The sequence below is a fragment of the Coregonus clupeaformis genome, unplaced genomic scaffold (assembly GCF_020615455.1).
Source record: "Coregonus clupeaformis isolate EN_2021a unplaced genomic scaffold, ASM2061545v1 scaf1356, whole genome shotgun sequence".
NCBI classification, from domain to species: Eukaryota; Metazoa; Chordata; class Actinopteri; order Salmoniformes; family Salmonidae; genus Coregonus; species Coregonus clupeaformis.
In genome coordinates, this window is record NW_025534810.1 from 51167 (window position 1) to 77458 (window position 26292).

General features: G+C 50.8%; 1 protein-coding gene across 1 annotated transcript in view; it reads right to left on the reverse strand.

The window, feature by feature from the left end:
• The window catches only part of LOC121564203 (unconventional myosin-XV-like), a 50690-nt gene that overhangs the window by 14744 nt on the left and 9654 nt on the right, over positions 1–26292 (reverse strand). Inside the window, exons 4-9 of the mRNA XM_045218097.1 lie at positions 23771–23829; positions 23497–23620; positions 19014–19109; positions 14833–14964; positions 14456–14581; positions 4421–4498 (exon numbers count right to left, since the gene is read on the reverse strand). Coding sequence (XP_045074032.1) covers positions 4421–4498; positions 14456–14581; positions 14833–14964; positions 19014–19109; positions 23497–23620; positions 23771–23829 — 615 coding nt within the window. The remainder of the gene's footprint in view (positions 1–4420; positions 4499–14455; positions 14582–14832; positions 14965–19013; positions 19110–23496; positions 23621–23770; positions 23830–26292) is intronic.

Consider the following 26292-nt stretch of genomic DNA (forward strand, 5'->3'; position numbering starts at 1 on the left):
CCTAGTCCCTAACCCCTAACCCCTAGTCCCTAACCCCTAGTCCCTAACCCCTAACCCCTAGTCCCTAACCCCTAACCCCTAGTCCCTAACCCCTAACCCCTAGTCCCTAACCCCTAACCCCTAGTCCCTAACCCCTAGTCCCTAACCCCTAGTCCCTAACCCCTAACTCTAGTCCCTTAACCCCTAGTCCCTAACCCCAACCCTAGTCCCTAACCCCTAACCCCTAGTCACTGTCCCCAACCCCTAGTCCCTAACTCCTACCCTAGTCACTAGAACCCTAGTCCCTGCAACCCCTTAACCCTAACCCCAGTCTGTCCCTAACCCCAACCCCTAGTCCCTAACCACCCTAGTCCTCCTAACCTCCTGTCCCTGACCCTAGTCCTAACCCTCAACCCCTAGTCCCTAACCCCTAACCCCTAGTCCCTAACCCCTAGTCCCTAACCCCTAACCCCTAGTCCCTAACCCCTAACCCCTAGTCCCTAACCCCTAACCCTAGTCCCTAACCCCTAGTCCCTAGTCCCAACCCCTAGTCCCTAACCCTCCTACCTTGTTCTTGCTGTGGCTGAACAGATCCAGAACCTCCCCTGTCCAACCTGGTCGTAGTTCTAACCCCTAGTCCCTAACCCCTAGTCCCTAACCCTAGTCCCTAACCCCTTAGTCCCCAACCCCTAGTCCCTAACCCCTAGTCCCTACACCCTAACCCCTTCCCTACCTTGTTCTTGCTGTGGCTGAACAGATCCAGAACCTCCTGTCCAACCTGGTTGTAGTTCTAACCCCTAGTCCCTAACCCCTAGTCCCTAACCCCAAGTCCCTAACCCTAACCCCAACCCTAGTCCCCAACCCCCTAGCCCTAAGTCCCTAACCCTAGTCCTAACCCCTAGTCCCCTATCCCCTAACCCCTCCTACCTTGTTCTTGCTGTGGCTGAACAGATCCAGAACCTCCTGTCAACCTGGTTGTAATCCCTAGTCCCTAACCCTAACCCCTAGTCCTAACCCTAACCCCTAGTCCCTAACCCCTAGCCCCTAACCCCTAACCCCTAGTCCCTAACCCTAACCCCTAGTCCCAACCCCTGTCTCTAAACTAGCCCTAACTCCTAACCCCCAGTCCCTAACTCCCTAGTCCAACTCCCTAACCCCTAGTCCCAACCCCAACCCCTAGTACCCTAGTCCTAGTCCCTTAACTCCTATCCCTAACCTAACAGTCCCTAACCTGCTAACCCCTAGTCCTAAGCCCTAGTCCCAACCCTAGTCCCTAACCCCTAACCCCTAGTCCCTAACCCCTAGTCCCTAACCCCCCTAGTCCCTAACCCCTAACCCCTCCTACCTTGTTCTTGCTGTGGCTGAACAGATCCAGAACCTCCTGTCCAACCTGGTTGTAGTTCTAACCCCCTAGTCCCACTAACCCCTAGTCCTAACCCTAGTCCCTAACCCCTAGTCCCTAACCCCTAGTCCCTAACCCCTAGTCCCTAGTCCCTAACCCCTAGTCCCTAACCCCTCCTACCTTGTTCTTGCTGTGGCTGAACAGATCCAGAACCTCCTGTCCAACCTGGTTGTAGTTCTAACCCCTAGTCCCTAACCCCTAGTCCCTAACCCCAAGTCCCTAACCCCTAACCCCTAACCCCTAGTCCCTAACCCCTAGTCCCTAACCCCTAACCCCTAGTCCCTAACCCCTAGTCCCTAACCCCTAGTCCCTAACCCCTAACCCCTCCTACCTTGTTCTTGCTGTGGCTGAACAGATCCAGAACCTCCTGTCCAACCTGGTTGTAGTTCTAACCCCTAGTCCCTAACCCTAACTAGTCCCTAACCCCTAGCCTAACCAACCCCTAGTCCCTAACCCCTAACCCCAGTCCCTCAACAGTCCACAATGCCCCTAGTCCCTAACCTAACCCCTAGTCCCTAACCTAGTCCTAACCTAACCCTGTCAAGCAACCCTAGCAACCCTAGTCCCTAACAACCCCTAGTCCCTAACCCTCAACTCTAACCCTAGTCCCTACCTAACCCTGGACTAGTCCCTAACCTGCCCTAACAACCAACTCCCTAGTCCCTAACCTAGTCCCTAACCCCAACCAGTCCCTAACCCCTCCTACCTTGTTCTTGCTGTGGCTGAACAGATCCAGAACCTCCTGTCCAACCTGGTCGTAGTCTCCTAGTCCCTAACCCTAGCCCAACTAGACCCTCCTAGTCCCTAACCCCTAACCCCTAGTCCCAACAACCTAGTCCCTAACCCCAACCCCTAGTCCCTATCCCTAACCCTACCCCTAGTCCCTGGTCCTACCCAACCCTGTCCCTCCTAGCCCCTAATCCCCAACCCTAGTCCCTAACCCTGCTAGTCCCTAACCCCTAGTCCCTAACCCCTAGTCCCTAGTCAGTCCCTAACCCCTAGTCCCTAACTCCTCAACCCCTAACCTGCCTGTCACTAGTCCCTAACCCCTAGTCCCTGTCCCAACCCCTAACCCCAGTAACCCCCCTAACAGTCTGAACCCCAAACAGTAAAACCAGCCCTAACCCCCAACCAGTCCCTAACCCCTAATCCTAGTCCCTAACCCTAACCCATCCCTAACCCCTAACCCCTAGTCCCTAACCCCTAACCCCTAGTCCCTAACCCCTAGTCCCTAGTCCCTAACCCCTAGTCCCTAACCCCTCCTACCTTGTTCTTGCTGTGGCTGAACAGATCCAGAACCTCCTGTCCAACCTGGTCGTAGTTCCCAACCCCTAGTCCTAACCCCTAGTCCCTAACCCCTAGTCCTAACCCCTAGTCCCTAGTCCCTAACCCCTAGTCCCTAACCCCCTCCCACCTTGTTCTTGCTGTGGCTGAACAGATCCAGAACCTCCTGTCCAACCCTGAAGTTCTAACCCCTAGTCCCCAACCCCTAGTCCCTAACCCCAAGTCCCTAACCCTAACCCCTAACCCCTAGTCCCTAACCCCTAGTCCCTAACCCCTAGTCCCTAACCCCTAGTCCCTAACCCCTAACCCATCCTACCTTGTTCTTGCTGTGGCTGAACAGATCCAGAACCTCCTGTCCAACCTGGTTGTAGTTCTAACCCCAAGTCCCTAACCCCTAGTCCCTAACCCCTAACCCCTAGTCCCTAACCCCTAACCCCTAGTCCTAGTCCCTAACCCCTAGTCAACCCTAGTCCCTAACCCCTAACCCTCCTACCTTGTTCTTGCTGTGGCTGAACAGATCCAGAACCTCCTGTCCAACCTGGTTGTAGTTCTAACCCCTAGTCCCTAACCCCTAACCCCTAGTCCCTAACCCCTAACCCCTAGTCCCTAACCCCTAACCCCTAGTCCCTAACCCCTAGTCCCTAGTCCCTAACCCCTAGTCCCTAACCCCTAGTCCCTAGTCCCCAAACCCCTAGTCCCTAACCCCTAGTCCCTAACCCCTAACCCCTAGTCCCTAACCCCTAACCTCCTACCTTGTTCTTGCTGTGGCTGAACAGATCCAGAACCTCCTGTCCAACCTGGTTGTAGTTCTAACCCCTAGTCCCTAACCCCTAACCCCTAGTCCCTACCCTAGCCCCCCTAAGCCCTAACCCCTAGTCCCTAGTCCCTAGTCCCTAACCCCTAGTCCCTAATCCCCTAACCCCTAGTCCCTGGCCCCTAGTCCCTAACCCTAGTCCCTAACCCCCTAACCCTAGTCCCAACCCCTAGCCTAGTCCCTAACCCTAACCCCTAGTCCCTAACCCCTAGTCCCTAACCCCTAGTCCCTAACCCCTAGTCCAACCCCTAACCCCAGTCACCTCCTAGTCCCCGAACCTAGTCCCTAACCAACCCCTAGTCCCTAACCCCTAGTCCCCAACCCCTAGGTCCTAACCCCTAACCCTAGTCCCTAACCCCTAGTCCTAACCCCTAACCCCTAGTCCCTAACCCCTCCCCTAGTCCCTAACCCCAACCCTAGTCCTAACCCCTAGTCCCTAACCCCTAGTCCCTAACCCCTAGTCCCTAACCCCTAGTCCCTAGTCCCTAACCCCTAGTCCCTAACCCCTTACGCTGGGCTGCAGATCCAGAACCTCCTGTCCAACCTGGTCGTAGTTCTAACCCCTAGTCCCTAACCCCTAGTCCCTAACCCCTAGTCCCTAACCCCTAGTCCCTAACCCCTAGCCTCCTACCTTGTTTTGTGGCTGACAGATCCAGAACCTCCTGTCCAACCTGGTTTAGTTCTAACTCCTAGCCCTAACCCCTAGCCCCTAGTCCCTAACCCCTAACCCCTAGTCCCTAACCCTAGTCCCTAACCCGTCCTAACCCCTAGTCCCTAACCCCTAACCCCTAGTCCCTAACCCCTAGTCCCTAACCTCCCTAACCCCTAGTCCTAGTCCCTAACCCCTAGTCCCTAACCCCTAACCCCAGTCCCTAACCCTAACCCCTAGTCCCTAACCCCTAGTCCCTAACCCCTAACCCCTAGTCCCTAACCCCTCATACCTTGTTCTTGCTGTGGCTGAACAGATCCAGAACCTCCTGTCCAACCTGGTCGTAGTTCTTATCCAGAAACTTGTGAACCTACAGAGAGATGACAGATGGTGTAAACCAGGAAGACACGATACTGTGAAGCCATCTACTGTAGGATCTGTTTTGGTCTGCGTCATTTAATGTGTTGTGTATATGTTGTCTGTCTAGGGAAGCTTTCACTTGTTCTGGTCACTAGAGGGGGGCATGTTGGGAGGAGGTTTCCATGACAGAGGGCTCTATACAGTGTTTTGGTCACTAGAGGGGGGCATGTTGGGAGGTTTCCATGACAGAGGGCTCTATACAGTGTTTTGGTCACTAGAGGGGGGCATGTTGGGAGGAGGTTTCCATGACAGAGGGCTCTATACAGTGTTTTGGTCACTAGAGGGGGGCATGTTGGGAGGGGTTTCCATGACAGAGGGCTCTATACAGTGTTTTGGTCACTAGAGGGGGGCATGTTGGGGGGAGGTTTCCATGACAGAGGGCTCTATACAGTGTTTTGGTCACTAGAGGGGGCATGTTGGGGGAGGTTTCCATGACAGAGGGCTCTATACAGTGTTTTGGTCACTAGAGGGGGCATGTTGGGAGGAGGTTTCCATGACAGAGGGCTCTATACAGTGTTTTGGTCACTAGAGGGGGGCATGTTGGGAGGAGGTTTCCATGACAGAGGGCTCTATACAGTGTTTTGGTCACTAGAGGGGGGCATGTTGGTAGGAGGTTTCCATGACAGAGGGCTCTATACAGTGTTTTGGTCACTAGAGGGGGGGCATGTTGGGAGGAGGTTTCCATGACAGAGGGCTCTATACAGTGTTTTGGTCACTAGAGGGGGCATGTTGGGAGGAGGTTTCCATGACAGAGGGCTCTATACAGTGTTTTGGTCACTAGAGGGGGGCATGTTGGGAGGAGGTTTCCATGACAGAGGGCTCTATACAGTGTTTTGGTCACTAGAGGGGGGCATGTTGGGAGGAGGTTTCCATGACAGAGGGCTCTATACAGTGTTTTGGTCACTAGAGGGGGGCATGTTGGGAGGAGGTTTCCATGACAGAGGGCTCTATACAGTGTTTTGGTCACTAGAGGGGGCATGTTGGGGAGGTTTCCATGACAGAGGGCTCTATACAGTGTTTTGGTCACTAGAGGGGGGCATGTTGGGAGGAGGTTTCCATGACAGAGGGCTCTATACAGTGTTTTGGTCACTAGAGGGGGCATGTTGGGAGGAGGTTTCCATGACAGAGGGCTCTATACAGTGTTTTGGTCACTAGAGGGGGCATGTTGGGAGGAGGTTTCCATGACAGAGGGCTCTATACAGTGTTTTGGTCACTAGAGGGGGGCATGTTGGGAGGAGGTTTCCATGACAGAGGGCTCTATACAGTGTTTTGGTCACTAGAGGGGGGCATGTTGGTAGGAGGTTTCCATGACAGAGGGCTCTATACAGTGTTTTGGTCACTAGAGGGGGGCATGTTGGGGAGGTTTCCATGACAGAGGGCTCTATACAGTGTTTTGGTCACTAGAGGGGGGCATGTTGGGAGGAGGTTTCCATGACAGAGGGCTCTATACAGTGTTTTGGTCACTAGAGGGGGGCATGTTGGGAGGAGGTTTCCATGACAGAGGGCTCTATACAGTGTTTTGGTCACTAGAGGGGGGCATGTTGGGAGGAGGTTTCCATGACAGAGGGCTCTATACAGTGTTTTGGTCACTAGAGGGGGCATGTTGGGAGGTTTCCATGACAGAGGGCTCTATACAGTGTTTTGGTCACTAGAGGGGGGCATGTTGGGGAGGAGGTTTCCATGACAGAGGGCTCTATACAGTGTTTTGGTCACTAGAGGGGGGCATGTTGGGAGGAGGTTTCCATGACAGAGGGCTCTATACAGTGTTTTGGTCACTAGAGGGGGGCATGTTGGGAGGAGGTTTCCATGACAGAGGGCTCTATACAGTGTTTTGGTCACTAGAGGGGGCATGTTGGGGAGGTTTCCATGACAGAGGGCTCTATACAGTGTTTTGGTCACTAGAGGGGGGCATGTTGGGAGGAGGTTTCCATGACAGAGGGCTCTATACAGTGTTTTGGTCACTAGAGGGGGGCATGTTGGGAGGAGGTTTCCATGACAGAGGGCTCTATACAGTGTTTTGGTCACTAGAGGGGGGCATGTTGGGAGGAGGTTTCCATGACAGAGGGCTCTATACAGTGTTTTGGTCACTAGAGGGGGGCATGTTGGGAGGAGGTTTCCATGACAGAGGGCTCTATACAGTGTTTTGGTCACTAGAGGGGGCATGTTGGGGAGGTTTCCATGACAGAGGGCTCTATACAGTGTTTTGGTCACTAGAGGGGGGCATGTTGGGAGGAGGTTTCCATGACAGAGGGCTCTATACAGTGTTTTGGTCACTAGAGGGGGGCATGTTGGTAGGAGGTTTCCATGACAGAGGGCTCTATACAGTGTTTTGGTCACTAGAGGGGGGCATGTTGGGAGGAGGTTTCCATGACAGAGGGCTCTATACAGTGTTTTGGTCACTAGAGGGGGGCATGTTGGGAGGAGGTTTCCATGACAGAGGGCTCTATACAGTGTTTTGGTCACTAGAGGGGGGCATGTTGGGAGGAGGTTTCCATGACAGAGGGCTCTATACAGTGTTTTGGTCACTAGAGGGGGGGCATGTTGGGAAGGAGGTTTCCATGACAGAGGGCTCTATACAGTGTTTTGGTCACTAGAGGGGGGCATGTTGGGAGGAGGTTTCCATGACAGAGGGCTCTATACAGTGTTTTGGTCACTAGAGGGGGGCATGTTGGGAGGAGGTTTCCATGACAGAGGGCTCTATACAGTGTTTTGGTCACTAGAGGGGGGCATGTTGGGAGGAGGTTTCCATGACAGAGGGCTCTATACAGTGTTTTGGTCACTAGAGGGGGGCATGTTGGGGAGGTTTCCATGACAGAGGGCTCTATACAGTGTTTTGGTCACTAGAGGGGGCATGTTGGGGGAGGTTTCCATGACAGAGGGCTCTATACAGTGTTTTGGTCACTAGAGGGGGGCATGTTGGGAGGAGGTTTCCATGACAGAGGGCTCTATACAGTGTTTTGGTCACTAGAGGGGCATGTTGGGGAGGTTTCCATGACAGAGGGCTCTATACAGTGTTTTGGTCACTAGAGGGGGGCATGTTGGGGAGGTTTCCATGACAGAGGGCTCTATACAGTGTTTTGGTCACTAGAGGGGGCATGTTGGGAGGAGGTTTCCATGACAGAGGGCTCTATACAGTGTTTTGGTCACTAGAGGGGGGCATGTTGGGAGGAGGTTTCCATGACAGAGGGCTCTATACAGTGTTTTGGTCACTAGAGGGGGGCATGTTGGGAGGAGGTTTCCATGACAGAGGGCTCTATACAGTGTTTTGGTCACTAGAGGGGGGCATGTTGGGAGGAGGTTTCCATGACAGAGGGCTCTATACAGTGTTTTGGTCACTAGAGGGGGGCATGTTGGGAGGAGGTTTCCATGACAGAGGGCTCTATACAGTGTTTTGGTCACTAGAGGGGGGCATGTTGGGAGGAGGTTTCCATGACAGAGGGCTCTATACAGTGTTTTGGTCACTAGAGGGGGGCATGTTGGGGAGGTTTCCATGACAGAGGGCTCTATACAGTGTTTTGGTCACTAGAGGGGGGCATGTTGGGAGGAGGTTTCCATGACAGAGGGCTCTATACAGTGTTTTGGTCACTAGAGGGGGCATGTTGGGAGGAGGTTTCCATGACAGAGGGCTCTATACAGTGTTTTGGTCACTAGAGGGGGGCATGTTGGGGGAGGTTTCCATGACAGAGGGCTCTATACAGTGTTTTGGTCACTAGAGGGGGGCATGTTGGGAGGAGGTTTCCATGACAGAGGGCTCTATACAGTGTTTTGGTCACTAGAGGGGGGCATGTTGGGAGGAGGTTTCCATGACAGAGGGCTCTATACAGTGTTTTGGTCACTAGAGGGGGGCATGTTGGGAGGAGGTTTCCATGACAGAGGGCTCTATACAGTGTTTTGGTCACTAGAGGGGGCATGTTGGTAGGAGGTTTCCATGACAGAGGGCTCTATACAGTGTTTTGGTCACTAGAGGGGGCATGTTGGGAGGAGGTTTCCATGACAGAGGGCTCTATACAGTGTTTTGGTCACTAGAGGGGGGCATGTTGGGGAGGTTTCCATGACAGAGGGCTCTATACAGTGTTTTGGTCACTAGAGGGGGGCATGTTGGTAGGAGGTTTCCATGACAGAGGGCTCTATACAGTGTTTTGGTCACTAGAGGGGGGCATGTTGGGAGGAGGTTTCCATGACAGAGGGCTCTATACAGTGTTTTGGTCACTAGAGGGGGGCATGTTGGGGGAGGTTTCCATGACAGAGGGCTCTATACAGTGTTTTGGTCACTAGAGGGGGGCATGTTGGGAGGAGGTTTCCATGACAGAGGGCTCTATACAGTGTTTTGGTCACTAGAGGGGGGCATGTTGGGGGAGGTTTCCATGACAGAGGGCTCTATACAGTGTTTTGGTCACTAGAGGGGGGCATGTTGGGGGAGGTTTCCATGACAGAGGGCTCTATACAGTGTTTTGGTCACTAGAGGGGGCATGTTGGGAGGAGGTTTCATGACAGAGGGCTCTATACAGTGTTTTGGTCACTAGAGGGGGCATGTTGGAGGAGGTTTCCATGACAGAGGGCTCTATACAGTGTTTTGGTCACTAGAGGGGGCATGTTGGGAGGAGGTTTCCATGACAGAGGGCTCTATACAGTGTTTTGGTCACTAGAGGGGGGCATGTTGGGGAGGTTTCCATGACAGAGGGCTCTATACAGTGTTTTGGTCACTAGAGGGGGGCATGTTGGGAGGTTTCCATGACAGAGGGCTCTATACAGTGTTTTGGTCACTAGAGGGGGGCATGTTGGGAGGAGGTTTCCATGACAGAGGGCTCTATACAGTGTTTTGGTCACTAGAGGGGGGCATGTTGGGAGGTTTCCATGACAGAGGGCTCTATACAGTGTTTTGGTCACTAGAGGGGGGCATGTTGGGAGGTTTCCATGACAGAGGGCTCTATACAGTGTTTTGGTCACTAGAGGGGGCATGTTGGGAGGAGGTTTCCATGACAGAGGGCTCTATACAGTGTTTTGGTCACTAGAGGGGGGCATGTTGGGAGGAGGTTTCCATGACAGAGGGCTCTATACAGTGTTTTGGTCACTAGAGGGGGCATGTTGGGGAGGTTTCCATGACAGAGGGCTCTATACAGTGTTTTGGTCACTAGAGGGGGGCATGTTGGGAGGAGGTTTCCATGACAGAGGGCTCTATACAGTGTTTTGGTCACTAGAGGGGGGCATGTTGGGAGGAGGTTTCCATGACAGAGGGCTCTATACAGTGTTTTGGTCACTAGAGGGGGGCATGTTGGGGGGAGGTTTCCATGACAGAGGGCTCTATACAGTGTTTTGGTCACTAGAGGGGGGCATGTTGGGAGGAGGTTTCCATGACAGAGGGCTCTATACAGTGTTTTGGTCACTAGAGGGGGGCATGTTGGGAGGAGGTTTCCATGACAGAGGGCTCTATACAGTGTTTTGGTCACTAGAGGGGGCATGTTGGGAGGAGGTTTCCATGACAGAGGGCTCTATACAGTGTTTTGGTCACTAGAGGGGGGCATGTTGGGGAGGTTTCCATGACAGAGGGCTCTATACAGTGTTTTGGTCACTAGAGGGGGGCATGTTGGGAGGAGGTTTCCATGACAGAGGGCTCTATACAGTGTTTTGGTCACTAGAGGGGGGCATGTTGGGAGGTTTCCATGACAGAGGGCTCTATACAGTGTTTTGGTCACTAGAGGGGGGCATGTTGGGAGGAGGTTTCCATGACAGAGGGCTCTATACAGTGTTTTGGTCACTAGAGGGGGGCATGTTGGGGAGGTTTCCATGACAGAGGGCTCTATACAGTGTTTTGGTCACTAGAGGGGCATGTTGGGGGAGGTTTCCATGACAGAGGGCTCTATACAGTGTTTTGGTCACTAGAGGGGGCATGTTGGGAGGTTTCCATGACAGAGGGCTCTATACAGTGTTTTGGTCACTAGAGGGGGGCATGTTGGGAGGAGGTTTCCATGACAGAGGGCTCTATACAGTGTTTTGGTCACTAGAGGGGGCATGTTGGGAGGAGGTTTCCATGACAGAGGGCTCTATACAGTGTTTTGGTCACTAGAGGGGGGCATGTTGGGGAGGTTTCCATGACAGAGGGCTCTATACAGTGTTTTGGTCACTAGAGGGGGGCATGTTGGGGGAGGTTTCCATGACAGAGGGCTCTATACAGTGTTTTGGTCACTAGAGGGGGCATGTTGGGAGGAGGTTTCCATGACAGAGGGCTCTATACAGTGTTTTGGTCACTAGAGGGGGGCATGTTGGGAGGAGGTTTCCATGACAGAGGGCTCTATACAGTGTTTTGGTCACTAGAGGGGGGCATGTTGGGAGGAGGTTTCCATGACAGAGGGCTCTATACAGTGTTTTGGTCACTAGAGGGGGGCATGTTGGGAGGAGGTTTCCATGACAGAGGGCTCTATACAGTGTTTTGGTCACTAGAGGGGGCATGTTGGGGAGGTTTCCATGACAGAGGGCTCTATACAGTGTTTTGGTCACTAGAGGGGGGCATGTTGGGGGAGGTTTCCATGACAGAGGGCTCTATACAGTGTTTTGGTCACTAGAGGGGGCATGTTGGAGGAGGTTTCCATGACAGAGGGCTCTATACAGTGTTTTGGTCACTAGAGGGGGGCATGTTGGGGGAGGTTTCCATGACAGAGGGCTCTATACAGTGTTTTGGTCACTAGAGGGGGGCATGTTGGGAGGAGGTTTCCATGACAGAGGGCTCTATACAGTGTTTTGGTCACTAGAGGGGGCATGTTGGGAGGAGGTTTCCATGACAGAGGGCTCTATACAGTGTTTTGGTCACTAGAGGGGGGCATGTTGGGGAGGTTTCCATGACAGAGGGCTCTATACAGTGTTTTGGTCACTAGAGGGGGGCATGTTGGGAGGAGGTTTCCATGACAGAGGGCTCTATACAGTGTTTTGGTCACTAGAGGGGGGGCATGTTGGGAGGAGGTTTCCATGACAGAGGGCTCTATACAGTGTTTTGGTCACTAGAGGGGGGCATGTTGGGAGGAGGTTTCCATGACAGAGGGCTCTATACAGTGTTTTGGTCACTAGAGGGGGGCATGTTGGGAGGAGGTTTCCATGACAGAGGGCTCTATACAGTGTTTTGGTCACTAGAGGGGGGCATGTTGGGAGGAGGTTTCCATGACAGAGGGCTCTATACAGTGTTTTGGTCACTAGAGGGGGGCATGTTGGGGGAGGTTTCCATGACAGAGGGCTCTATACAGTGTTTTGGTCACTAGAGGGGGGCATGTTGGGAGGAGGTTTCCATGACAGAGGGCTCTATACAGTGTTTTGGTCACTAGAGGGGGCATGTTGGGAGGAGGTTTCCATGACAGAGGGCTCTATACAGTGTTTTGGTCACTAGAGGGGGCATGTTGGGGGAGGTTTCCATGACAGAGGGCTCTATACAGTGTTTTGGTCACTAGAGGGGGGCATGTTGGGAGGGGTTTCCATGACAGAGGGCTCTATACAGTGTTTTGGTCACTAGAGGGGGGCATGTTGGGGAGGTTTCCATGACAGAGGGCTCTATACAGTGTTTTGGTCACTAGAGGGGGGCATGTTGGGGAGGTTTCCATGACAGAGGGCTCTATACAGTGTTTTGGTCACTAGAGGGGGGCATGTTGGGAGGAGGTTTCCATGACAGAGGGCTCTATACAGTGTTTTGGTCACTAGAGGGGGGCATGTTGGGAGGGTTTCCATGACAGAGGGCTCTATACAGTGTTTTGGTCACTAGAGGGGGGCATGTTGGGAGGTTTCCATGACAGAGGGCTCTATACAGTGTTTTGGTCACTAGAGGGGGCATGTTGGGAGGTTTCCATGACAGAGGGCTCTATACAGTGTTTTGGTCACTAGAGGGGGGCATGTTGGGAGGTTTCCATGACAGAGGGCTCTATACAGTGTTTTGGTCACTAGAGGGGGCATGTTGGGAGGGTTTCCATGACAGAGGGCTCTATACAGTGTTTTGGTCACTAGAGGGGGGCATGTTGGGAGGTTTCCATGACAGAGGGCTCTATACAGTGTTTTGGTCACTAGAGGGGGGCATGTTGGGGGAGGTTTCCATGACAGAGGGCTCTATACAGTGTTTTGGTCACTAGAGGGGGGCATGTTGGGAGGAGGTTTCCATGACAGAGGGCTCTATACAGTGTTTTGGTCACTAGAGGGGGGCATGTTGGGAGGAGGTTTCCATGACAGAGGGCTCTATACAGTGTTTTGGTCACTAGAGGGGGGCATGTTGGGAGGTTTCCATGACAGAGGGCTCTATACAGTGTTTTGGTCACTAGAGGGGGGCATGTTGGGGAGGTTTCCATGACAGAGGGCTCTATACAGTGTTTTGGTCACTAGAGGGGGGCATGTTGGGGAGGTTTCCATGACAGAGGGCTCTATACAGTGTTTTGGTCACTAGAGGGGGGCATGTTGGGGAGGTTTCCATGACAGAGGGCTCTATACAGTGTTTTGGTCACTAGAGGGGGGCATGTTGGGGAGGTTTCCATGACAGAGGGCTCTATACAGTGTTTTGGTCACTAGAGGGGGCATGTTGGGAGGAGGTTTCCATGACAGAGGGCTCTATACAGTGTTTTGGTCACTAGAGGGGGGCATGTTGGGAGGAGGTTTCCATGACAGAGGGCTCTATACAGTGTTTTGGTCACTAGAGGGGGCATGTTGGGAGGTTTCCATGACAGAGGGCTCTATACAGTGTTTTGGTCACTAGAGGGGGCATGTTGGGGAGGTTTCCATGACAGAGGGCTCTATACAGTGTTTTGGTCACTAGAGGGGGGCATGTTGGGAGGAGGTTTCCATGACAGAGGGCTCTATACAGTGTTTTGGTCACTAGAGGGGGGCATGTTGGGAGGAGGTTTCCATGACAGAGGGCTCTATACAGTGTTTTGGTCACTAGAGGGGGGCATGTTGGGAGGAGGTTTCCATGACAGAGGGCTCTATACAGTGTTTTGGTCACTAGAGGGGGGCATGTTGGGAGGAGGTTTCCATGACAGAGGGCTCTATACAGTGTTTTGGTCACTAGAGGGGGGCATGTTGAGGAGGTTTCCATGACAGAGGGCTCTATACAGTGTTTTGGTCACTAGAGGGGGGCATGTTGGGAGGTTTCCATGACAGAGGGCTCTATACAGTGTTTTGGTCACTAGAGGGGGCATGTTGGGAGGTTTCCATGACAGAGGGCTCTATACAGTGTTTTGGTCACTAGAGGGGGGCATGTTGGTGGGAGGTTTCCATGACAGAGGGCTCTATACAGTGTTTTGGTCACTAGAGGGGGCATGTTGGGAGGTTTCCATGACAGAGGGCTCTATACAGTGTTTTGGTCACTAGAGGGGGGCATGTTGGGAGGTTTCCATGACAGAGGGCTCTATACAGTGTTTTGGTCACTAGAGGGGGGCATGTTGGGAGGTTTCCATGACAGAGGGCTCTATACAGTGTGTTTAGTCATGGTCTCATGTACATTCAGCAGGCAGCCCAGGTGAGAGGAGAGAGCAGACGCTTCTCTCCGGTTCCCACTGGAACACGCTTATAGATTATTACACCTCTGCACCTTTTATATTGGAACTATGTACATTTACATTTACATGTGAGTCATTTAGCAGACGCTCTTATCCAGAAAGACTTCCAGTTAGTGCATTCATCTGAAGATAGCTAGGTGGGACAACCACTTATCACAGACATAGCAAGTACATTTTCCCTCAATAAAGCAGCTATCAGCAGAGTCAGAGCTCGAAAGGAGGAAAACTGAAGTGTTTGTTCACGAAAGGCTTTTCATTTTTTGCATTTTAAAATATTCACAATAAATGGGAACATCATCCAACCAAAGAGCTACGTTTGGAAAGCTGATTCTGGACTCGTCCTGTGCCAGTGGCGTCTCATTGGGATTCAGAACTGTAGGTGTGTTCACCTGGTAGGTGACCGGGCCAGCGAAGTGTTTGATGGTGAATTCTGGGAGGGGCATCTTTGGCTTCAGGTAGATCTGGTTGTTACCATGGTGATAATGACACTTCTGGAGGAAGGTGTGGTCTGTCGCCTTGGAACAGAGGAACAGAGCATCAACCAATGACTGAGCAGAGTCAAGTGTGTGTGTGTCTGTCTGTCTGTCTGTCTGTCTGTCTGTCTGTCTGTGTGTGTGTGTGTGTGTGTGTGTGTGTGTGTGTGTGTGTGTGTGTGTGTGTGTGTGTGTGTGTGTGTGTGTGTGTGTGTGTGTGCGTGCGTGCGTGCGTGCGTGCGTGCGTGCGTGCGTGCGTGCGTGCGTGCGTGCGTGCGTGCGTGCGTGTGTACCTGGGGGAAGCAGCTCTGGTCGTCCAGGATCCTCAGTATACCGTGGGGCTTAGAGGAGATGAGGTCGATGCAGGCCTGGTTGTCGCTGAACAGGATGTCCTGCCACGGGATCTGTTCCCTGCTGTACTCCTCCTGACAGACACATGACATACAGGCTTCATAACGCATTATAAGCCTTTAGAACAGGACATTCTGCCACGGGATCTGTTCCCTGCTGTACTCCTCCTGACAGACACATGACATACAGGCTTCATAACGCATTATAAGCCTTTAGAACAGGACATTCTGCCAGGGGATCTGTTCCCTGCTGTACTCCTCCTGACAGACACATGACATACAGGCTTCATAACGCATTATAAGCCTTTAGAACAGGACATTCTGCCACGGGATCTGTTCCCTGCTGTACTCCTCCTGACAGACACATGACATACAGGCTTCATAACGCATTATAAGCCTTTAGAACAGGACATTCTGCCAGGGGATGTGTTCCCTGCTGTACTCCTCCTGACAGACACATGACATACAGGCTTCATAACGCATTATAAGCCTTTAGAACAGGACATTCTGCCAGGGGATGTGTTCCCTGCTGTACTCCTCCTGACAGACACATGACATACAGGCTTCATAACGCATTATAAGCTTTTAGAACAGGACATTCTGCCAGGGGATGTGCTCCCTGCTGTACTCCTCCTGACAGACACATGACATACAGGCTTCATAACGCATTATAAGCCTTTAGAACAGGACATTCTGCCAGGGGATGTGCTCCCTGCTGTACTCCTCCTGACAGACACATGACATACAGGCTTCATAACGCATTATAAGCCTTTAGAACAGGACATTCTGCCAGGGGATGTGCTCCCTGCTGTACTCCTCCTGACAGACACATGACATACAGGCTTCATAACGCATTATAAGCCTTTAGAACAGGACATTCTGCCAGGGGATGTGTTCCCTGCTGTACTCCTCCTGACAGACACATGACATACAGGCTTCATAACGCATTATAAGCCTTTAGAACAGGACATTCTGCCAGGGGATGTGCTCCCTGCTGTACTCCTCCTGACAGACACATGACATACAGGCTTCATAACGCATTATAAGCCTTTAGAACAGGACATTCTGCCAGGGGATGTGCTCCCTGCTGTCCTCCTCTTATAGCCCTGCCTCTTCAATGAGCATCTTATAGAAGACATGTCAGTCAGTCTTATTCCCCCACTAAAGAAAAAAGCTCTGACTCTGCTGACAGCTGCTTTATTGAGGGAAAATGTCCTTTCTATGCCTGTGATAAGTGGTTGTCCCACCTAGCTATCTTCAGATGAACGCACTGACTGGAAGTCTCTCTGGATAAGAGCGTCTGCTAAATGACTCACTAACTGGAAGTCTCTCTGGATAAGAGCGTCTGCTAAATGACTCACTAACTGAACGTCTCTCTGGATAAGAGCGTCTGCTAAATGACTCACTAACTGGAAGTCTCTCTGGATAAGAGCGTCTGCTAAATGACTCACTAACTGGAAGTCTCTCTGGATAAGAGCGTCTGCTAAATGACTCACTAACTGGAAGTCTCTCTGGATAAGAGCGTCTGCTAAATGACTCACTAACTGGAAGTCTCTCTGGATAAGAGCGTCTGCTAAATGACTCACTAACTGGAAGTCGCTCTGGATAAGAGCGTCTGCTAAATGACTCACTAACTGGAAGTCTCTCTGGATAAGAGCGTCTGCTAAATGACTCACTAACTGGAAGTCTCTCTGGATAAGAGCGTCTGCTAAATGACTCACTAACTGGAAGTCTCTCTGGATAAGAGCGTCTGCTAAATGACTCACTAACTGGAAGTCTCTCTGGATAAGAGCGTCTGCTAAATGACTCACTAACTGGAAGTCTCTCTGGATAAGAGCGTCTGCTAAAAGACTCACTAACTGGAAGTCTCTCTGGATAAGAGCGTCTGCTAAATGACTCACTAACTGAACGTCGCTCTGGATAAGAGCGTCTGCTAAATGACTCACTAACTGGAAGTCTCTCTGGATAAGAGCGTCTGCTAAATGACTCACTAACTGGAAGTCTCTCTGGATAAGAGCGTCTGCTAAATGACTCACTAACTGGAAGTCTCTCTGGATAAGAGCGTCTGCTAAATGACTCACTAACTGGAAGTCTCTCTGGATAAGAGCGTCTGCTAAATGACTCACTAACTGGAAGTCTCTCTGGATAAGAGCGTCTGCTAAATGACTCACTAACCGGAAGTCTCTCTGGATAAGAGCGTCTGCTAAAGGACTCACTAACCGGAAGTCTCTCTGGATAAGAGCGTCTGCTAAATGACTCACTACCTGGAAGTCTCTCTGGATAAGAGCGTCTGCTAAATGACTCACTAACTGGAAGTCTCTCTGGATAAGAGTGTCTGCTAAATGACTCACTAACTGGAAGTCTCTCTGGATAAGAGCGTCTGCTAAATGACTCACTAACTGGAAGTCTCTCTGGATAAGAGCGTCTGCTAAATGACTCACTAACTGGAAGTCTCTCTGGATAAGAGCGTCTGCTAAATGACTCACTAACTGAACGTCGCTCTGGATAAGAGCGTCTGCTAAATGACTCACTAACTGGAAGTCGCTCTGGATAAGAGCGTCTGCTAAATGACTCACTAACTGGAAGTCTCTCTGGATAAGAGCGTCTGCTAAATGACTCACTAACTGGAAGTCTCTCTGGATAAGAGCGTCTGCTAAATGACTCACTAACTGGAAGTCGCTCTGGATAAGAGCGTCTGCTAAATGACTCACTAACTGGAAGTCTCTCTGGATAAGAGCGTCTGCTAAATGACTCACTAACTGGAAGTCTCTCTGGATAAGAGCGTCTGCTAAATGACTCACTAACTGGAAGTCGCTCTGGATAAGAGCGTCTGCTAAATGACTCACTAACTGGAAGTCTCTCTGGATAAGAGCGTCTGCTAAATGACTCACTAACTGGAAGTCTCTCTGGATAAGAGCGTCTGCTAAATGACTCACTAACTGGAAGTCTCTCTGGATAAGAGCGTCTAATAAATGACTCACTAACTGGAAGTCGCTCTGGATAAGAGCGTCTGCTAAATGACTCACTAACTGAACGTCGCTCTGGATAAGAGCGTCTGCTAAATGACTCACTAACTGGAAGTCGCTCTGGATAAGAGCGTCTGCTAAATGACTCACTAACTGGAAGTCGCTCTGGATAAGAGCGTCTGCTAAATGACTCACTAACTGGAAGTCTCTCTGGATAAGAGCGTCTGCTAAATGACTCACTAACTGGAAGTCTCTCTGGATAAGAGCGTCTGCTAAATGACTCACTAACTGGAAGTCGCTCTGGATAAGAGCGTCTGCTAAATGACTCACTAACTGAACGTCGCTCTGGATAAGAGCGTCTGCTAAATGACTCACTAACTGGAAGTCTCTCTGGATAAGAGTGTCTGCTAAATGACTCACTAACTGGAAGTCTCTCTGGATAAGAGTGTCTGCTAAATGACTCACTAACTGGAAGTCTCTCTGGATAAGAGCGTCTGCTAAATGACTCACTAACTGGAAGTCTCTCTGGATAAGAGCGTCTGCTAAATGACTCACTAACTGGAAGTCTCTCTGGATAAGAGCGTCTGCTAAATGACTCACTAACTGGAAGTCTCTCTGGATAAGAGCGTCTGCTAAATGACTCACTACCTGGAAGTCTCTCTGGATAAGAGCGTCTGCTAAATGACTCACTAACTGGAAGTCTCTCTGGATAAGAGCGTCTGCTAAATGACTCACTAACTGGAAGTCTCTCTGGATAAGAGCGTCTGCTAAATGACTCACTAACTGGAAGTCTCTCTGGATAAGAGCGTCTGCTAAATGACTCACTAACTGGAAGTCGCTCTGGATAAGAGCATCTGCTAAATGACTCACTAACTGGAAGTCTCTCTGGATAAGAGCGTCTGCTAAATGACTCACTAACTGGAAGTCGCTCTGGATAAGAGCTTCTGCTAAATGACTAACATGTTAATGTAAAATAACACACCACATACAGGCTTCATAAGGCTTCATACACATAATAACACTTATAATAGGACATCCTGCCAGAGGATCTGCTCCCTGCTGTACTTCTCCCGACAGGCAGATGACATATAGGCTTCATACGGGCTTCATAACGCATAATAACACTTTATACCGGGACTTCCCTCGGCTGTCCCTCACCTGTTCCTCTCTGAAGACGATCCTATTGAAGAAGAACTGCAGGTACTCATTAGCATAGTTAATACAGAGCTGCTCAAAGCTGTTGAAGGACAGGTCCTGATGGAGACACAAACATAGATACTGTGTTAGATATACAACGTATATTGAAAGCATGGTGCTTCCACACGGCTGAGTTAATTAAGCAATTTGCATGGTTAAGGTCATGTGTAAAAATGCTGGGCAGGCCATTCATTTTGGCTACCATGGCTGTGCCCCCGATAGGATGACAACGCCCCCATCCACAGGGCAGGAGTGGTCCCTGAATGGTTTGATGACCATGAAAACGATGTAAACCATATGCCACGGCCGTCTCAGTCACCAGACCTCAACCCAATTCAACACTTATGGGAGATTCTGGAGCGGTGTTTTCCACCACCATCAATAAAACACCAAATGATGGAATTCCTCGTGGAAGAACGGCGTCGCATCCCCATCCAATAGAGTTCCAGACTCTTCTAGAAGCTATGCCAAGGTGCATTGAAGCTGTTCTGGCTGCTGGTGGCCCAATGCCCTGTTAAAGACACTTTTACGTTGGATGTTTCCTTTATTTTGGCAGTTACCTGTACATCCACCATGATACGTTGGATGTTTCCTTTATTTTGGCAGTTACCTGTACATCCACCATGATCCGTTGGATGGTTCCTTTATTTTGGCAGTTACCTGTACATCCACCATGATCCGTTGGATGTTTCCTTTATTTTGGCAGTTACCTGTACATCCACCATGATCCGTTGGATGTTTCCTTTATTTTGGCAGTTACCTGTACATCCACCATGATCCGTTGGATGTTTCCTTTATTTTGGCAGTTACCTGTACATCCACCATGATACGTTGGATGTTTCCTTTATTTTGGCAGTTACCTGTACATCCACCATGATACGTTGGATGTTTCCTTTATTTTGGCAGTTACCTGTACATCCACCATGATCCGTTGGATGTTTCCTTTATTTTGGCAGTTACCTGTACATCCACCATGATACGTTGGATGTTTCCCTTTATTTTGGCAGTTACCTGTACATCCACCATGATCCGTTGGATGTTTCCTTTATTTTGGCAGTTACCTGTACATCCACCATGATCCGTTGGATGTTTCCTTTATTTTGGCAGTTACCTGTACATCCACCATGATCCGTTGGATGTTTCCTTTATTTTGGCAGTTACCTGTACATCCACCATGATACGTTGGATGTTTCCTTTATTTTGGCAGTTACCTGTACATCCACCATGATACGTTGGATGTTTCCTTTATTTTGGCAGTTACCATGATACATATATACAGGTGCTGTTAGAGATACAGAGTCCTTACAGACACAAGGAGATACAAATTACCCAATTAGATACATCCAGTACCCTGGCGACATATCATAGCCTTAGACACTGAGTGGACAAAATATTAGGAACCCCTGTTCTTTCCATGACATAGACTGAACAGGTGAATCCAGGTGAAAGCTATGATTCCCTTATTGATGTCAGTTGTTAATCAGTGTAGATGAAGGGGAGGAGACAGGTTAAAGAAGGATTTTTCAGCCATGAAACAATTGAGACATGGATTGTGTATGTGTTCCATTCAGAGTGTGAATGGGCAAGACAAAATATTGAAGTGCCTTTGAAGGGGTTATGGTAGTAGGTGCCAGGTGCACCTGTTTGTGTCAAGAACTGCAACGCTGCCGGGTTTTTCACGCTCAACAGTTTCCCGTGTGTATCAAGAATGGTCCACCACCCAAAGGACATCCAGCCAAGGAGGGAGAGAGAGATGGAGGGACAGACAGAGGGAGAGAGAGATGGAGGGACAGAGAGAGGGAGAGAGAGATGGAGGGACAGAGAGAGGGAGAGAGAGATGGAGGGAGAGAGAGATGGAGGGACAGACGGAGGGAGAGAGAGATGGAGGGAGAGAGGGAGGGAGAGAGAGAGAGAGAGAGAGATGGAGGGACAGACAGAGGGAGAGAGAGATGGAGGGACAGAGGGAGGGAGAGAGAGATGGAGGGACAGACAGAGGGAGAGAGAGATGGAGGGACAGACAGAGGGAGAGAGAGATGGAGGGACAGAGGGAGGGAGAGAGAGATGGAGGGACAGACGGAGGGAGAGAGAGATGGAGGGACAGACAGAGGGAGGGAGAGAGAGATGGAGGGACAGACGGAGGGAGAGAGAGATGGAGGGACAGACAGAGGGAGGGAGAGAGAGATGGAGGGACAGACAGAGGGAGGGAGAGAGAGATGGAGGGACAGAGGGAGGGAGAGAGAGATGGAGGGACAGACGGAGGGAGAGAGAGATGGAGGGACAGACAGAGGGAGAGAGAGATGGAGGGACAGAGGGAGGGAGAGAGAGATGGAGGGACAGAGAGAGATGGAGGGACAGAGAGAGATGGAGGGACAGAGAGAGATGGAGGGACAGACGGAGGGAGAGAGAGATGGATGGACAGAGGGAGGGAGAGAGAGATGGAGGGAGAGAGAGATGGAGGGACAGACGGAGGGAGAGAGAGATGGAGGGACAGACGGAGGGAGAGAGAGATGGAGGGACAGACAGAGGGAGAGAGAGATGGAGGGACAGAGGGAGGGAGAGAGAGATGGAGGGACAGAGAGAGATGGAGGGACAGAGAGAGATGGAGGGACAGACGGAGGGAGAGAGAGATGGAGGGACAGAGGGAGGGAGAGAGAGATGGAGGGAGAGAGAGATGGAGGGACAGAGGGAGGGAGAGAGAGGTGGAGGGAGAGAGGGAGGGACAGACAGAGGGAGAGAGAGATGGAGGGACAGAGAGAGGGAGAGAGAGATGGAGGGACAGAGAGATGGAGGGAGAGAGAGATGGAGGGACAGACGGAGGGAGAGAGAGATGGAGGGACAGACGGAGGGAGAGAGAGATGGAGGGAGAGAGAGATGGAGGGAGAGATGGAGGGAGAGAGAGATGGAGGGACAGAGGGAGGGAGAGAGAGATGGAGGGAGAGAGGGACGGAGAGAGAGAGAGAGAGAGAGATGGAGGGACAGAGGGAGGGAGAGAGAGATGGAGGGACAGAGAGAGAGGGAGAGAGAGATGGAGGGACAGACAGAGGGAGAGAGAGATGGAGGGACAGAGAGAGGGAGAGAGAGATGGAGGGAGAGAGAGATGGAGGGACAGAGGGAGGGAGAGAGAGATGGAGAGACAGAGGGAGGGAGAGACAGAGGGAGGGAGAGAGAGATGGAGGGAGAGACGGAGGAAGAGAGAGATGGAGGGACAGACAGAGGGACAGAGAGAGGGAGAGAGAGACGGAGGAAGAGAGAGATGGAGGGACAGACAGAGGGAGAGAGAGATGGAGGGACAGAGGGAGGGAGAGAGAGATGGAGGGACAGAGAGAGATGGAGGGACAGAGAGAGATGGAGGGACAGACGGAGGGAGAGAGAGATGGAGGGACAGAGGGAGGGAGAGAGAGATGGAGGGAGAGAGAGATGGAGGGACAGAGGGAGGGAGAGAGAGATGGAGGGAGAGAGGGAGGGACAGACAGAGGGAGAGAGAGATGGAGGGACAGAGAGAGGGAGAGAGAGATGGAGGGACAGAGAGATGGAGGGAGAGAGAGATGGAGGGACAGACGGAGGGAGAGAGAGATGGAGGGACAGACGGAGGGAGAGAGAGATGGAGGGAGAGAGAGATGGAGGGAGAGATGGAGGGAGAGAGAGATGGAGGGACAGAGGGAGGGAGAGAGAGATGGAGGGAGAGAGGGAGGGAGAGAGAGAGAGAGAGAGAGAGATGGATGGACAGAGGGAGGGAGAGAGAGATGGAGGGACAGAGAGAGAGGGAGAGAGAGATGGAGGGACAGACAGAGGGAGAGAGAGATGGAGGGACAGAGAGAGGGAGAGAGAGATGGAGGGACAGAGGGAGGGAGAGAGAGATGGAGAGACAGAGGGAGGGAGAGAGAGATGGAGGGAGAGACGGAGGAAGAGAGAGATGGAGGGACAGACAGAGGGAGAGAGAGATGGAGGGACAGACGGAGGGAGAGAGAGATGGAGGGACAGACAGAGGGAGAGAGAGATGGAGGGAGAGACGGAGGGAGAGAGAGATGGAGGGAGAGAGGGAGGGAGAGAGAGATGGAGGGACAGACAGAGGGAGAGAGAGATGGAGGGACAGAGAGAGGGAGAGAGAGATGGAGGGACAGAGGGAGGGAGAGAGAGATGGAGGGACAGAGGGAGGGAGAGAGAGATGGAGGGACAGAGGGAGGGAGAGAGAGATGGAGGGACAGACGGAGGGAGAGAGAGATGGAGGGACAGACAGAGGGAGAGAGAGATGGAGGGACAGAGGGAGGGAGAGAGAGATGGAGGGACAGAGAGAGATGGAGGGACAGACGGAGGGAGAGAGAGATGGAGGGACAGACGGAGGGAGAGAGAGATGGAGGGACAGAGGGAGGGAGAGAGAGATGGAGGGAGAGAGAGATGGAGGGACAGACGGAGGGAGAGAGAGATGGAGGGAGAGATAAAGTACCTCAAAGCCATATATATCCAGTATAGATATTGACAGAGCGTGGTGTCGAGGGTAGACCTGTCCATTAATCCTCTCAGTCAGCCAGCGGAACAACAGAGAGTACAGGATTTTGGCAACAGCATCTCTGGAGCAGGACAGACAGACACAGAGACAGACATTCAGATGGATTTATACCCCCAAAGGAACAACTGCTGCTAGGCTTAAAAAGTGGCATGTCAACAGCATGCCGAAGAGTGCATGCTGGGAGTTCCAGTGAATTAGCTGTGGTTCTCACCTGGCGTCTACAGCACTCTCTACAGTCAGAGGGGTGTAGATCTTCTCCCTCATGGTCTCCTGAAGAGAGACATCGGTTAGTTACCAACAGAACACACAGGTCTGATTGGTGGAACACAACTCCATCACAACCAATCCAAAGGAAAGTCACACTCTTCTCTATATTTGCGGTGTCAAATGTTTTCCAACCCTCTTGAAACTTCCTCTCTCTCCTCAAAGGGTCTATCATGTAATAAAGTCTCTCTCTCTCTCTCTCTCTCTCTCTCTCTCAATTTCAATTCAATTCAATTTCAATTTAAGGGCTTTATTGTCATGGGAAACGTATGTTAACGTTGCCAAAGCAAGTGAAGTAGATAATAAACTAAAGTGAAATAAACAATAAATATTAACAGTAAACATTACACTCAGAAGTTCCAAAAGAATAAAGACATTTCAAAAGTCATATTATGTCTATATACAGTGTTGTAACAATGTGCAAATAGTTAAAGTGCAAATGGGAAAATAAATAAACATAAATATGGGTTGTATTTACAATGGTGTTTGTTCTTCACCCAATAGTTATGGGAGTTTATCAAAATTTGATTGGTTTTCGAATTTTTTTGGGTCTGTGTAATCTGAGGGAAATATGTATCTCTAATATGGTCATACATTTGGCAGGAGGTTAGGAAGTGCAGCTCAGTTTCCACCTCATTTTGTGGGCAGTGTGCACATAGCCTGTCTTCTCTTGAGAGCCAGGTCTGCCTACGGCGGCCTTTCTCAATAGCAAGGCTATGCTCACTGAGTCTGTACATAGTCAAAGCTTTCCTTAAGTTTGGGTCAGTCACAGTGGTCAGGTATTCTGCCACTGTGTACTCTCTGTTTAGGGCCAAATAGCATTCTAGTTTGCTCTGTGTTTTTGTTAATTCTTTCCAATGTGTCAAGTAATTCTCTTTTTGTTTTCTCATGATTTGGTTGGGTCTAATTGTGTTGCTGTCCTGGGGCTCTGTGGGGTCTGTTTGTGTTTGTGAACAGAGCCCCAGGACCAGCTTACTTAGGGGACTCTTCTCCAAGTTCATCTCTCTGTAGGTGATGGATTTTTTATGGAAGGTTTGAGAATCGCTTCCTTTTAAGTGGTTATAGAATTGAACGGCTCTTTTCTGGATTTTGATAATTAGCGGGTATCGGCCTAATTCTGCTCTGCATGCATTATTTGGTGCTTTACGTTGTACACTGAGGATATTTTTGCAGAATTCTGCATGCAGAGTCTCAATTTGGTGTTTGTCCATTTAGTGAATTCTTGGTTGGTGAGCGGACCCCAGACCTCACAACCATAAAGGGCAATGGGTTCTATAACTGATTCAAGTATTTTTAGCCAGATCCTAATTGGTATGTCAAATTTTATGTTCCTTTTGATGGCATAGAAGGCCCTTCTTGCCTTGTCTCTCAGATCGTTCACAGCTTTGTGGAAGTTACCTGTGGTGCTGATGTTTAGGCCGAGGTATGTATAGTTTTTTTGTGTGCTCTAGGGCAACGGTGTCTAGATGGAATTTGTATTTGTGGTCCTGGCAACTGGACCTTTTTTGGAACACCATTATTTTTGTCTTACTGAGATTTACTGTCAGGGCCCAGGTCTGACAGAATCTGTGCAGAAGATCTAGGTGCTGCTGTAGGCCCTCCTTGGTTGGGGACAGAAGCACCAGATCATCAGCAAACAGTAGACATTTGACTTCAGATTCTAGTAGGGTGAGGCCGGGTGCTGCAGACTGTTCTAGTGCCCTCGCCAATTCGTTGATATATATGTTGAAGAGGGTGGGGCTTAAACTGCATCCCTGTCTCACCCCACAGCCCTGTGGAAAGAAATGTGTGCGTTTTTTGCCAATTTTAACCGTACACTTGTTGTTTGTGTACATGGATTTTATAATGTCGTATGTTTTCCCCCAACACCACTTTCCATCAATTTGTATAGCAGACCCTCATGCCAAATGGAGTCAAAAGCTTTTTTGAAATCAACAAAGTATGAGAAGACGTTGGCTTTGTTTTGGTTTGTTTGTTTGTCAATTAGGATGTGCAGGGTGAATACGTGGTCTCTCGCTCTCTCCCTCCCTCTCTCCCTCTCTCCCTCTCCATCCCTCTCTCCCTCTCCCCCTCTCAGTCTCTCTCCCTCCTAGTAATTGACCCCAGTGTGTATATCCCAGGGCAGTCTACCAGACCCCAGTTACCTCCATTACACACAGTGTGTATATCCCAGGGCAGTCTACCAGACCCCAGTGTGTATATACCAGGGCAGTCTACCAGACCCCAGTGTGTATATCCCAGGGCAGTCTACCAGACCCCAGTGTGTATATCCCAGGGCAGTCTACCAGACCCCAGTGTGTATATCCCAGGGCAGTCTACCAGACCCCAGGTGTGTATATCCCAGGGCAGTCTACCAGACCCCAGTGTGTATATACCAGGGCAGTCTACCAGACCCCAGTGTGTATATCCCAGGGCAGTCTACCAGACCCTAGTGTGTATATCCCAGGGCAGTCTACCAGACCCCAGTGT